The sequence below is a fragment of the Manacus candei genome, unplaced genomic scaffold (assembly GCF_025592945.1).
Source record: "Manacus candei isolate 608988 ecotype Guabito, Panama unplaced genomic scaffold, ASM2559294v1 h1tg000014l, whole genome shotgun sequence".
Taxonomy (NCBI): domain Eukaryota; kingdom Metazoa; phylum Chordata; class Aves; order Passeriformes; family Pipridae; genus Manacus; species Manacus candei.
In genome coordinates this window covers 52760908-52774197 of record NW_026138062.1, presented here as the reverse complement: position 1 = coordinate 52774197, position 13290 = coordinate 52760908, and the positions used below count along the sequence as shown (strand labels likewise).

Here is a 13290-nt window from a genome sequence, read left to right as displayed (position 1 = left end):
CTTCCCTTTCTTTGTATGTTTAGACTAATAATAATGGAGCATAAACCTTTCTTGAGATAAAAATATCTTCATTACAGTGAAAACATAGCTTGTTAGAGTGACTGTATTCTCAGGAAGCTACATGCTAATGTCAGACTCTTTATAGCAACAACAACTTAAAAACCCTTAAAATCCAAAGATTTCAGTGGATATCTTATGTACTGTGTACAGTCTAACAGCTTCTCTGAAGAAGACATAATTGGGTTAATTGATTCTCATCAGCCACTACTTCAAGCAGCAAAAAGGCAGAAACTGGAGAGGTTTGGACACATGACTTGAGTTACAAATTTGTTCTTTCAGGGAATGGTCAAATGGAAATGAAAGAGAGAACTCCCTAATACTGCCTTGTACATAAATTGTAGGATGATAGAAGGAACCAGGTTTGAAAGGACTCATGAAGTTCTTTAATCCAGTCTCCTTACCAAAGCAGGCCTAACTTCAAATCTAGATTAGATTGCTCAGTTTCTCATCCAGCCTTTTCTTTTTTTCTTTTTTTTTCCCTCCAGGCATGTTTGCTGAACTGTTTTCATGGATAAACAGGTTTTCCCTTCTGTCCAGCCAGAATTTCTTGTGTTGCAACTTGTAGGATGCATGTGGTATCTACAAACTTGTACACTCACAAGTACAGTTGCCCACAGGCAAGAGTATGAGGAAATACTCTACTTATTACAGAGCATCACATCTAAAGGCAATGGCTGTCCACCTCAAATATGGCATTGGTCTTGAGATGTGGAGGAAGCTGTAGAAGCAAATCATTATGCATTCTTTCCTTGAAAGTCCACATTGTCTTGATTTGTTGTTCAAAGAGCTGTTAGATGTGTCAAGCAATCTTTCTTAACCTGACTCTCCTGCATCCTTCTGTGTTCTAGAAGATACTGTTCTAACCCTGTTCCTGCTGTGCTTTCCCCGGTTATGCCTATTTTGCACTCTTCAGGAAATGGAAAAGGTCTAGGAACATCTTAGTTCTTTGATGCTTTTTTTTTTTTCAGTGATAGTGCCTGGAAGCCATGATCCCAAGTAGTACCTGTTCTACTCCATATGGAGAACGCATATGTTCTACCCCCATGGAGAACACAACCCACAGTGTGCCAAATTACCAGTTGCCTTTCTGTCTCCTTTTATGGGTAGACTGAGCTCCAGCATCTCAATTTGTCTTTTTTGTTGTTTGTTGTTTTGAAGAAGGAGTCCTTCACTGACATTAATTGAATTTAAATGCAAATAGATGCAATTGTAGCAGCAGGAGAACCGCAGAGAGCTTTTAGTTTGTTTTTCTCTAGAGAAGGACATAGAGGATCCATGGGCACAGAGAACACTTTGATACCTGCACTCATTTTGGACTCCTATCTTTTCCAGGCTAGCACAACCATGTATCTCTAACTGCAGCATTGCATAATGACATCAAGGCCTAATGTTGTTCTAATGACTAAACTTCACTCATCGCCCTACTTCCCTTACTTTGTGTAGCATACTTTGCATATATGGCAGGGATACTACACATCCTTCTGTGCTTCTATGTACATATCACATCTGCACTGAACTCTGTCAGCCTAAGATTTCAATATAAACATTAATTCTACATACAGAGAAAAAAACCCTTACCCATAGCCTGATGCACTCCTCTCCCACCTTTCATTACAACCTAGGAAAGAATGCAGGGACTACTTGCAACCTTGTTCAATGACTGGAGATGGCATTGCTGTCCACCTCATCTCCTAGTGAATAACACTGATGAAGGGAACGGCTTCTCCATCTTTGCTCCCTGTGCTGAGCTGTACTATCTCTGGGGAGAGAAAAGCATTTGCAGAGAACTTTTGTGCCCAGTTACATTGGGCAGCAGAAGCAACTGTAGTTTCAGTAGTTTATTCTGTGTCTGCGGAATGCAGTGAGCAAGATTGGGGTGATCAGAGACAATGTCACACTGCAAACTGTGGGGTTGTCTGGGAAGTCTGGAGAGGATAGTCATCCATAAGAAGTAAAGGCAAAATTGCATTCCTCATCTCTCTGAATCTTCATGATGTCTCTATCCACCAGCATTCAAGTGATGCTTAAGAGTGCACCAGGGTCTGTCTGGAATAGTGTTAATTTTCTTTGTAGCAAGCTGTATGATGCTGTGGTTTGGATTTTTGACTAAAGCAGCCCTGATAAGACACATATGTTTTGGCTATTGCTGAGTAGTGCTTGCGCAGCATCAAGGCTTTCTCTTTTTCCCACTCAGCCCTCCTCAGGGGTAGGCAAAAATTTGGAGGGGACACAAGCAGGACAGCTGACCCAAATAATATTGTATGCTCTATAACATCATTTACAGTAACAGAAATTGAGGAGAGAGAGATTTTGGGGAGGTAGCCATTGCTCAGAGACTGGGTCTGGACATCACTCTGCTTTTGCATCACTTTTTCCTTCACTTACTAAACTATATATATCTCAACCCATGAGTTTTCTCGCTTTTGCTCTCCCCATCCTACTGTGGTTTTGTGAGAGGAGTGAGTGAGATATCGTGTGGTGCTTAGCTGTGGGTGAGGGTCAACCTGCTACAAAGTGAGAAAAGAAAACCTCCAGAGTCTCTTCATGCTTCCACAAAGCTATAGGACATTCCCATACTCAAATGTGTGCACATACATGCATCCCAGCATCTGCTCTAATGCAGTCACTCACCACCCCACTGTTTACCCTAGGACAACACAGGTGCTGTGAATTGCCAAGGAATGCATCACAGCCAGATGAATCTGAACCACACTTGAGCCAGCACTGTGACAGTGGTTGGAAACTTCCTTCTACAGGATACAGAGGCATCTACTGAGTTTGTTTGCTACCTCACGTGACCTGTTGATTGAGGGAAATTACACCTTAGACCAGAGAGCACTAAGGCATGTCCAGACTTTGGCCTGTTCCCCTGGCCTGCTCATCCATGTGTGCACCAAGGATATTGTCAAGGGAGACCTTAGTAAACCAAAGGTGGCTACAGGGCACTGGAGCCCAGGTGCTGTTCTCCTTGGTCCTGCCAGTGGAAAGGCAAGGCTTGGGCAGGAGGACCCCCAACCTATGGGTTAACACCTGACTGCACAGCCAGTGTTGCAAGTAGAGCTTTGGCTTTCATGAGAGTGGACCCCTGCTTTGAGGAACAAGGGCAAGAGCATGTTTTCAAACTGGCTTTCCAGCCTAGCTAGGAGGGCTTGCCCTAAGCATACTCTGCATGCACTGGGATTCTTCTAGTCTTTCTCATACTTCCATGGCCCTCCAGTGGTACCATGTGCTCTCCTTGGACTCTTTTAACATCTGCTTCTTTCTTCATCTGTGTGAGGCCACTCTCTGCTCTCTCAGCATTCTTTCAGTCTTTCTGTTGTACTTTTTCACCTCTCCAAGGCTACTCTGATCTCTGGGTCTCTTTCTGGCCTACTTTTTTCCACCTTTCTGAAGCTAATCTTTGTTATCCTTCACATTTATAGGTTTTCTGCTATTTTCTTAACTTCTCTGAGCCTACTCTGTCTTCTCTGAGGTTCTTTCAGGCTCTTTTCTAGTCTCTCAGGCTCTGCAAGGCTTCTCTGTTCTCTGGGACTTTCTCAACCTCCCCACTTCTTCCCTAGACTCTTCAAAGCTGCTATGGCTGCTTTTCACTTTCTTCCTTCCTCTCACTGAGATGGCTTTGGAGCACTTTAAGTCTTTCTGCTTGTTTTGTATCTCACTCACCTCAGCCTTTCTGTCGTTAGACTGGGTTTTCTACAGCTGTTTTAGTTTCCCTTCAAGGTTCATGGCATCTCAGCAACTACCCTTCTTTCTCCTGGGACTTTTTCGGCCTTCCTGCTTGTTTCTTCCCTTCTCCAAGGCTATTTTTCTGTTGCTCTTTTAGCCTCTCTCCTCTCTTAGCAGATGCAGATATACACTCCCAGTGCACTTGCTGAAGCTCTGATACTTTCTTGTTATTGTCAGGGTCTCTTGTGTGTTTATCATGGTTCTTTCAGGCTTTCTACTAGTTCCTTTTTTTTCTTGGTCTTCTCTTGAGGCCACCCTTGGTACTACTGAGTACTCCGGGACTCCTGTCATAGTTCTGAGACTTTCTTGTTATCACTGAGCCTCTTCTGTATTCTCTGAGGGATTCTTTGCCTTATCTATTTCTTTCTTGGCCAATTTGACATTGCTATATTTTGTTTCCTTGAGCACTTACAGGCTTTCTTCCCTTCTCTGAGGCTAATTTATATACTCTGAATCTCTTTCAGACCCTCTGTTGCTTTGTTCCCTTCTGCTTGGCTCTGCAGTTTCATTTGGTGATCTTTCAGGCCATCTTCTACTTTCCTGGCATTTGGAAGGCTATTCTGCAGTTTTTCTCTGTCTGAGTGTTAATCAGTTTTCACATTTTGTCTGAGACTTCTCAGTGTCCTCTGGATGTCTTTCAAGCTCTCTACTACTTTGTCCTCTCTTCAGCTATTCTATATTCTCTGGGAGACTGGCAATCTCTTTCCTTTATTAACAGGCTCTCAAAATCATTTTCCCATTTTTGGGTACTTTTCACACTTATTTCTGTTCTATTAGAGTATTGTTTTGAAGGATGAGAGAGGACTGGGGCAGGGTGGAGGAGGAGAATCTTTTCAGAGATGCAACAGTTTCAAGAACACTGGATTTCAAGTGCAAAGGAACTGGAGTAAATCTCTGTCAGTCACCGTTTGGAATGTTTTGTCCCTTTTTGGTTTTGGTGGTGGGGTTAGGAGACAAACGAGCTCAAAGAGGCACCTTTGAAAAAATGCTTTATTTTTATATCATCCTAGTAAAAATCTTTTATATAAAGGCGAAAGTAGGTATTGCATAGAAGAAACACTGGTGCAAACATCACCCGGTGGGAATGGCATGTTGTTTCTTAGTGTCTACTATCTACTGCACAACAGATGGCTAGCCCACAGCCAGACATCTCCAGGTTTCCCCATGCCAGCTACAGGATGAAGCTGCTCAACTCTGTGGAAAGAAGTTACATCAGAATTATGTGTGGGCTATTCCATGCTGCTCCCAAGAACCATCTGATGGGAAAACACACTGTTCCCCTTGACTTTTTCTCTGTGTGACCACTAGTTGCCCAAGAAAGACCTCGAGGACCAGTTTGGCTGACCCCTGTTTGCACCCCTCCTGTGTGTGAGTTTGTATTACATGCATACAAATGGGGGGGTGGACACAGGATAGGAGAGTTGGCCTAAAGCGACCATAGTCCAGGAACTCAATGCATGACACACCCAAGGTATCTTCTGTCATCTTGAAGACATTTATGTCATTGTTTTTAACATCTTACATGCTATGGGCACTTTTTTTGAGCACCTTCCACCTGGGCTTCCTGTAACTAACAGCCTTGGTACGTCCAGAAGGGAACAGAATTCACTGCTAACACTTCATCAGCTTTCAAGTAGAGGTTCTTCAGGCAGTTCTCCTGTTTTGCCTCTGCTTAAGTTCTATTGCAGCTTCCAAGCACGAAGGACAGTAAGACAGCAGGTATGCTACAGTCTGAAGGAACACTCAGAGAAATAGCACTTTCACAGACTTGAACTGTGCTTTCATGAATTAGAGATACAGAGAGGTATGCATTTATACAAATCAATATTTGTGTATATTAAAGATACTTTTACTCAGTATCAGTTTTTATTTAAAAACATGCTAAAAACTTATAGTTAAATAATCAGAGTGACATTTGGGGAAAACACACAGATAGCCACCTACCAGCATAAGCAAAAAAAGTGCATACATACATGAGCCAAAGCTCCCTTTGACCAGTTTACAGGATAATTTGTGCCTTCTCTGACAAACTGACTGATGCAGCCTCACACTTTCCAGAGTTGTTTTTTGCTGCCTGGAAAATGGTATTACTTTTTTGCTCCTTTGAGGATATCTGTCATCACTTCCCACATCAGAGACTCAGCTAGAGACACAAATCAGTCCTGCTTTTGACTCCTCTCCTGTAGGTGGCTTCGTAGAGATGAATACATGAAGCTCATGTAACTATCTCACTTAATACTGTGCTTAAAATGCCAAAAGTAGTCATTAAAAAAAGATTTCAGGATCTGTGCTGCTAGATCATGAAATGGAATGAAGCATTCTAGAAAAATAAGTTTGGATGGAAGGCAAAGTAGCTGAGTTTGCAACTACACATTTCATCTCTGAGTTACTCATAAACATTTTTTTATTTCCTTATTACTTTCACTAATATATTTTACCATTTTTGTACAAAAACTGACTGCAGATTAAAATTTAAGATGTGGCAAGTACCACTGTGTGACCCCAAAGGACAGAGATGAAGCTCCTGCTCAGCCCTGCACCCTGCTCTTTTTAAGCACCAGAGAAAGCTAGAGAAAGCTAAGCACTTCTGCCCAAAGGGAGAATGCAGTGGAGCCATCAGATGAAAATCATCCTGTCTTTTCTTGCAAAAATGGGAACGCATCTTAGCAACTTTGGATACAGTCTTACATGTAGCAGCAAATACACTGGGCATCAGAGCCCCTTCTTCAATGTGGAACAGCCATCTCCAGTGAGGCTCAGATGCTCCTGGTCCCAATTTTTGTTAGAAATGGAAGTAAAACTGGATTCAGTTTCTGTGCTTTCCCTCTGCTTCTTCCCCAACTCCTTGAAAGGCTATCCAAGTGAAATAGCTGAACCCATATGGCCTTGTCTGCGTCAGTGGGAAAAAAGAGCCCTGCGAAACTTTGGGCATTGTGCTCATATGGGCAAGGACTGTGCTCTAAAAATAGTAACCTTCTTCACTGCAACACCCAAATTCATCTCTGTCAACCACACATTCACACTCCTTCCTGTCACACTGATTTCATAGGAACTGAAAAAAGTGACACGTAAGTCAGACAAAACACTGTTGCTGCCAGATGTACAGATGCATGCAGGACTTACTAGGAATATAAAGAGGGGACTAAAACCTCTCAGATATAAAGTGGCTCAACAGCTATTTCAGCCCACAAGGAAAAGATAGGCTAAATGATACAATGAAAATTGTATCTTTTTAGAGCTTAAAGTATAAATATTCATATTGGACATTAAGAGAATTTTGTTTACCAGAGGAGTAGTTTGACGTGGCATGGCTCTGAAAGGCACGATATCTCCATCCTCAACAGATTCTGAAACTCAGCCCAGTACTGTCATAGTGAACCCCATCTTACATATATGTCAGTACCCCTTCGAGAGTGACACTGGATAAGGTAACCTCTGAAGGTTGATTCTGACAGCTGCTAATGTAAACAGCTATGTTTCTTTCAGAGCTGAGTCAAGCCCTGACTGAAATTTAGTCAGAACATCCTCCAATGTCTGAGCCTTTCCCTCTTCCTTCACAAAATAGCAAAAACCTGGAACAAAGGGTAAATGGGGTTCCTTGCAATGAAGAAGCATTTAAAGTAGAGAAATATATGTTCAAGTTTTCTAACGGGAATGTTGGTAAAAATATGCATTAAGTAAACTACCCCAAGGGATGGACTTGGCAATCCATCAGCAAGAATCAATTCTGTACTGAAGGTGTGACAACACAAATCATCTCTGAGTGCTGTTTTGGAAATTGCCCCTTTCCTGCACCATCTGGTCACCTTTAATCAAACCACCTTTTCTACCTCAGGGAGACAACTGTCTTTGGCTTGAGGAAACCCCTACAATGAAGGGCATGGCATGCCAATGTTGCCATCAAATTGCCATCCCCTTCCTTCACATCCAGCAGCACGCCATGCCTTGGGCAAACTTTTTGAAGCAGACAACACAATCTGTGAAGTCTGCTGCCAGTAGGTCAGACTGCAATCTCTCTCCTTTGTGCCAGCAATAACTTGCTTAGTCAGTGCTTTTAGCTTTCAAAGTAGCATGACATCAAAGCAGCCAGGCACTGCTTTGGGTGAGTAAAGGCATTGAAACTTTGCCTCACAGAAGTAGGAAGCTCATCATCTGGTCCAATGGGAGGCCTTTGCATTCCATCTGAGGAAAGACTCTCTGATTTTAAAGGAACACCTTTGTTACAGTAAGGGCATCAATGCCCTGATAAAGGTAGATGATGCCTCCCCATGGACTTGAGAAAAGTTGTGTCTTTGCCTGCACCAGCTGTCAAATTTGAAAAACATGTCCTCTGGAGATCGCACAGTGGTTCTCAAATTAATGTACAATAAATGTGTAAAACCAAAACCAGTAAGAAGTTATAAGTCAGGCAACTAAATTCTAAGCTATATCCATCATAATAATAATCATCATCATTATTATAATAAAAAAGTATACACCATAAGGTACAAGAAGCTGCAAAGCAAAGCAGCTCCAATTCCCAGGACTCTCAGTTAGAGTGGCTTTTCCGAGTCTTCCAGTAAATTGGATATAAGGGTTGAAAACTTAATGGAAGACTTTGAAGAATTCTCACTTGAAGTCGAACACATGTAATTTTTGCACATATAGCATGGATTAGTAGAGCAAAACATTTTCTTAAGTTAAGAAACATTCTTAGAGCAGATCTATGATTTCGTGTAGAAAATCCATTTGTTTGGGGGGGTTTCCCCCTCTTTGGCAAATAAATGGCAAATGTGAAACAGAAAAAAAAAGAGTCAAATAAATTGTGATAATAACTGAACAAGTAACAAAGTGGATCAGTCAATGGGACGGATTTCCTCAGCAGGGCTAAGTGTGATGCTCCTTGTGGTCATTCCTTGTGTTCATTTTTATGATGAGACAGGAGGGTTGATGTGATAATGTTTCAGAGGCTTTAGGCATCATATTTTTTGCCAGTCCTGTGAATCTGCTGGAAGAGTGTCATGGAGAAGGCCATGCCAAGAATCTGAAGGAAAACAAACAGTAAGGGCTTTAATACAGGAAGGCTTCCAAAACTGCACTGCTGACCTGTGTCCATGGCCCAGCTGTAGTTTTAATAGTCATTCTACACTAGCCATATTTCTCAAGCTTCAACACTGAGCAGTAAACTTGAATGTATGTTGTTCAGGCACACAGTGATGTCCAGGGCTGTATCTGTCAGAGCACAGATGGAGGCAAAAAGCTCTCAGGGTTCTTTGTCATATGTGCAACAATTTTTCAGAATCAATATGTAAGAGTCACTCTTCCCTTTGACCCAACAACTTGTGCTTGTTTAGCCAGGTAACTGTGACTGAAAATGTCAGATCCAGGTATCATCTCCCAAAAGTACAGGAGTGATAGAATCAGAGAATACCATGAGTTGGAAGGGACCCACAAGGATCATCGAGTCCAGCTCTTGGCCCTGCACAGGACAACCTCAAAAATCACACCATGTACCTGAGAACATTGTCCAAATGTTTCTTGAACCCTGGTCGGCTTAGTGCTGTGACCACATCCCTAGAACAGGAACTCCAAAACCTTAATAGATTATTATGATACTTCTGCATTCTTTTTTAAAACATGTTGACCTACTCAGTTGAGTGGCCATGACTTGATTCATTTTGGGAATTTCTAGAACCTGCTTCCAAAATTAAAAAACAACCAGTTCCCTAAGGGACAGCATAACAAATGGCTAAATATGTGAACTCCAAAGAAGTACTCTGAAGTCAAAACACAGGTGGAGGCAAAACCCCACTGCAGCATGTCTTCTTTGCAGGACTCACTGCTGACCTGCTTCCTTTCTGAGCAGATGGCCTTATATGAACTCATAAAACAAATCTGACATTATTGAAATAATATTCCAACTCAAGCAGTTGAGCATCACTTTTCACACAGCAGAATCAAGAATGCTGACAGCAAATCAAAGCCATCACACATGACAAACATTATACCAGTATTACCTGCATTATGAGGATGCACATCCCAATTGAACCAAGGACATGCTTATTGTCATCAAACCAGGTCATAACTCTCTCATAACATCCCTGAAATGATGAAAGATGAAAATTGAAACCCCAAGGTCACATTTTCTTTCATGTGCATTCCCTCTATTTTGTTCCTTCCCACCCCTACCTAAGATTGCCCTTACCTGGGCAAAGTGAACCTTACCGTTTTCCAGACTAATTCAGTAGAATTCCTTCCACAGTCTTGGGAGTTTTCTGTACAACATCGGTCTGGAACAACGTTTTCTCCCAGGACTGGGTACCAATCCGTAAAGTCATTCACACCACAGCATTTCATCTGTGCAAAAGTAAAGGATTAATAAATTAACTAGCACAATTTGTGAATCACACACAACCACAAACTTGTACTTCCACTAAACCACTCTGTATTTTCCAAAGGGTTGCCACAACACTTTTGTAGTTTTAAAGTGTTCTGTGGTCACTGACCTCTAAATGCAAATACTTAAAAACACAAAGAAAAACCAAAATCAAAGAAAATAAATGGTTCCATGTCCAAGGTACGTTAGTCTTCTTGTCACAGAGACGTGAGCCCAAACACCAAAACATAAGGTAATCTGCCCTCAACTGCTAACAGCAAAAGCCTGCCAAAGCTTCAGTTCCACCTGTGCAGGTTTTGTTGCCTCTCTGCTCCTTCAGATCATCTCTATGCCTGTGATAGGCACAGAGAATCTCAGACAGGTGAGCATCTTTCACCTTACAGAGTACACTTTGACCTTGGGTTTCACAATACACCCTGGATGCTCTGGAGTGCAAAATCAGAAACCAAAACCTGCATTAGCCATCTTTTAGACTTGGCATGGAGGCCACACTTAACAGACTGCAGCAGGCTTCATGAACAAATTATTTTTTTTTTAATTGAGAAAATATATTACCTCTGCTTGAATGATATTCCATGCATTTTTCAGTCCAACATTATTTTCTGAATTGTATAGCTTCATTCCTTCCTTCAAATCCTTCTTTGCACTCTCACTGACCTGCACCATGTAAAAGATAGAGAAAGTTAATGCTATTCAGAGGAAAGGACCAAATGGTATAGACACACATATAGAACATCCATCTCTTAACTTCTCTCACCACAAACTTAACGTAGGTAGAAAAGCTTCAAGACTCTCACAAGTCAGTGGGACTTTTAAGCACCTGCCAAGGCCTAGTCTCTCCCTGAGATTGCAAAATACTGGATTAATTCTCTTGAGATAGGAGACCTCTGCCAAGAGTCCATCCTGTAGTCATCATCTGATTCAAACTAACTGAACATCAACAGCATAAATCTGCTGAGCTTACTGTAACCTTGCCAGAGATAGCTGTTGTCAACACCCCACAGCAGCCTCTCCTGCCTTTAACCTATCTCTTTCATCCCTCTTTGACATCCCATTCCAGAAGTTCACCTCAGCTCCCTGAAGTAGCAGGCATTAAAATGACAACCTGAGAAGAGATAAAGATCTGGTGGAGCTGTTTTAAAATAAGTCTGGACATGCTCATACTGCAAGGTTCTGCCCTGTGTTTAGCAGAGTTCTCCAGTTCCTCAGGCACTTTTCCAGTTTTACATATCCAAGGGGTCAGCCAGTTGTGCCTACTTCACTTGGTCTCTATGAGATAGCGGATTACAACAGATGAGCTTTACAGGAAGCTGCCTCCTGATCCATTTTGCACCCTTGCCAAATTCTCTGGGACTGCCCAGTCAAGTGACAACTGGTGGCATCTGGAATAACCTGTGAATATCCCATGCCTCTCTCCTCCAATCCTGTTTCAAGAGTTGGCCCTAAGAAGCTAACTAGGTTTTAAGTAGGACCTCCCACAACTCAGGTCCACAAGATGATCAGCTCCTTGCAGACATCAAATAGCTATGTTGAAGGCTATCTAAGATTTTAAAAGAAAATTAAAAGGGAGGCCTTGGACCACAGTTTTATGTCAGGGATTTCTCTTCTGCTTGCTCTCCTCATCACCTCCTCCCCCCTCTTCAGAAGCAGCGTACAGAAAACAGCCAAGGTTTCAAGGTGAAACCTTCACCAAAGTGAAGATCAAGGAGAATCCACATACTTTTATCAAACGAAAACAAACTGAGCCTGGTTTACATGCTAGTACAGATAATTAATCTATGTGGCATATTTGCTTACCTTGTCCATATAAACAAAGAACAAAATGAGTAATATCAGCTCTGCCAGGAGAATTATCAGCAAAACGATGAAAAACTAGAACAAAGCAAAAACAGACAGTGTATACACACTTCCCAAACAGAGTGCAAAGCTGGGGCTTCTAGAAACTATGAAGACTATGGGTCTTGTCCTCTAAACCTCTCCTGCACTGCCAAAACCATGCAAGTTTGATTTCAAACTATTCAGGCATATCGATACTATACTGCCTCTAAAATTTCTGAGGGCCTTGCCATCAGTGAGGAAATTCACGGTGTAGCATTCTCAAAATCTTAGGTTTTGGCCTACTACCAGTTTGCAGGTTTCAGCCATGCTTTTGTCTTGCTCCTTTTGACTGCTGTCACAGCACACAGCCCTCCTTCCTTCATACAGACTACAGGAGAGATGATAAACCCCTTACCTTACCTTAAAGATCAATGTCATGTGCCTCTGCAGTGATTCCCTGGCAGGTGGGCTTTAACCACATCTGACTGTGGAATAGTCATTATATTATTACTCAGGCCTTCCATTCCCAACTCTCTGTATCTGAAATGTCTGTCTGCAGGGGCATCCCAAGTGTGACTTCTAGTAGTTTCTCACTACTTTTCATGCCCACTATGCTTTTTTTTACCCAGGCCTTTATGCCCTAGCAGACTGTCAGATAGGCATGGCACCAGCTGCCCAAACACGGGGAGAAGCAGTATGTAGCACAGCTAGCTCTCCAGTTGGAAACTCGTGATAGTCATGGTAGTATAAACAGACTTTTGCAGAACCTTGTAAGAATATAAATACTCTTAAAAAAAAAAAAAAAAGCTGGTGTTTGGTGTTGCAGTCTGTGGATGAATGACATGGACCTCATTACTATTCTCTCTTTGCACTCCTAGCTGTACAATATACAATCCAAGAAATCAGACAGCAAAAACCAGGTGCTCATTTTCCCTCCAGTTTAACTCTCTGAGGTGGTTTAAGGAATGCTGCCCAGCTGTTCCCCAGCATCCTATAAGGGAGACCTTTGCACAAAGAAAACTTGCTCCTGAACGTCACAGCATCTGTATTGATAAGGTGTGACTGAATGGGAAGGTGTGACTGAATGGGAAGCTGTCTGCTTGAAAGCCCTCCTCTCACCTTCTGCCACATTACCTCTCTCCTTGGGGTGGGGAGAAGCATGATGAGCCCTCCTGGGTTTATGCAAGAGGAGTGGTCCACACTGTGTTCTGAGAGGGGATCCAAACCTCTGTGCTTCAGTGCTGAACAGCAACTGGTAAGGATCAGACTTTTTCTTTTTTTTTTTTTTTTTAATTGATAAGGCCTGGCAG

General features: G+C 42.2%; 1 protein-coding gene across 3 annotated transcripts in view; it reads right to left on the bottom strand.

Moving 5' to 3' along the window:
* Positions 1 to 4759: 4759 nt before the first annotated feature.
* TSPAN9 (tetraspanin 9) overlaps positions 4760 to 13290 on the bottom strand; it is a 172163-nt gene continuing 163632 nt past the window's right edge. For 2 of the 3 annotated variants that reach the window (XM_051780836.1, XM_051780837.1), the window contains 5 exons: positions 11960 to 12034; positions 10718 to 10819; positions 9991 to 10122; positions 9783 to 9866; positions 5614 to 8809 (listed from right to left, as the gene is read on the bottom strand). In XM_051780836.1, coding sequence (XP_051636796.1) covers positions 8738 to 8809; positions 9783 to 9866; positions 9991 to 10122; positions 10718 to 10819; positions 11960 to 12034 — 465 coding nt within the window. In that variant the 3' untranslated portion in view covers positions 5614 to 8737. Of the gene's footprint in view, positions 8810 to 9782; positions 9867 to 9990; positions 10123 to 10717; positions 10820 to 11959; positions 12035 to 13290 lie in introns of all 3 variants that reach the window. The other variant, XM_051780835.1, reaches the window with a different exon arrangement.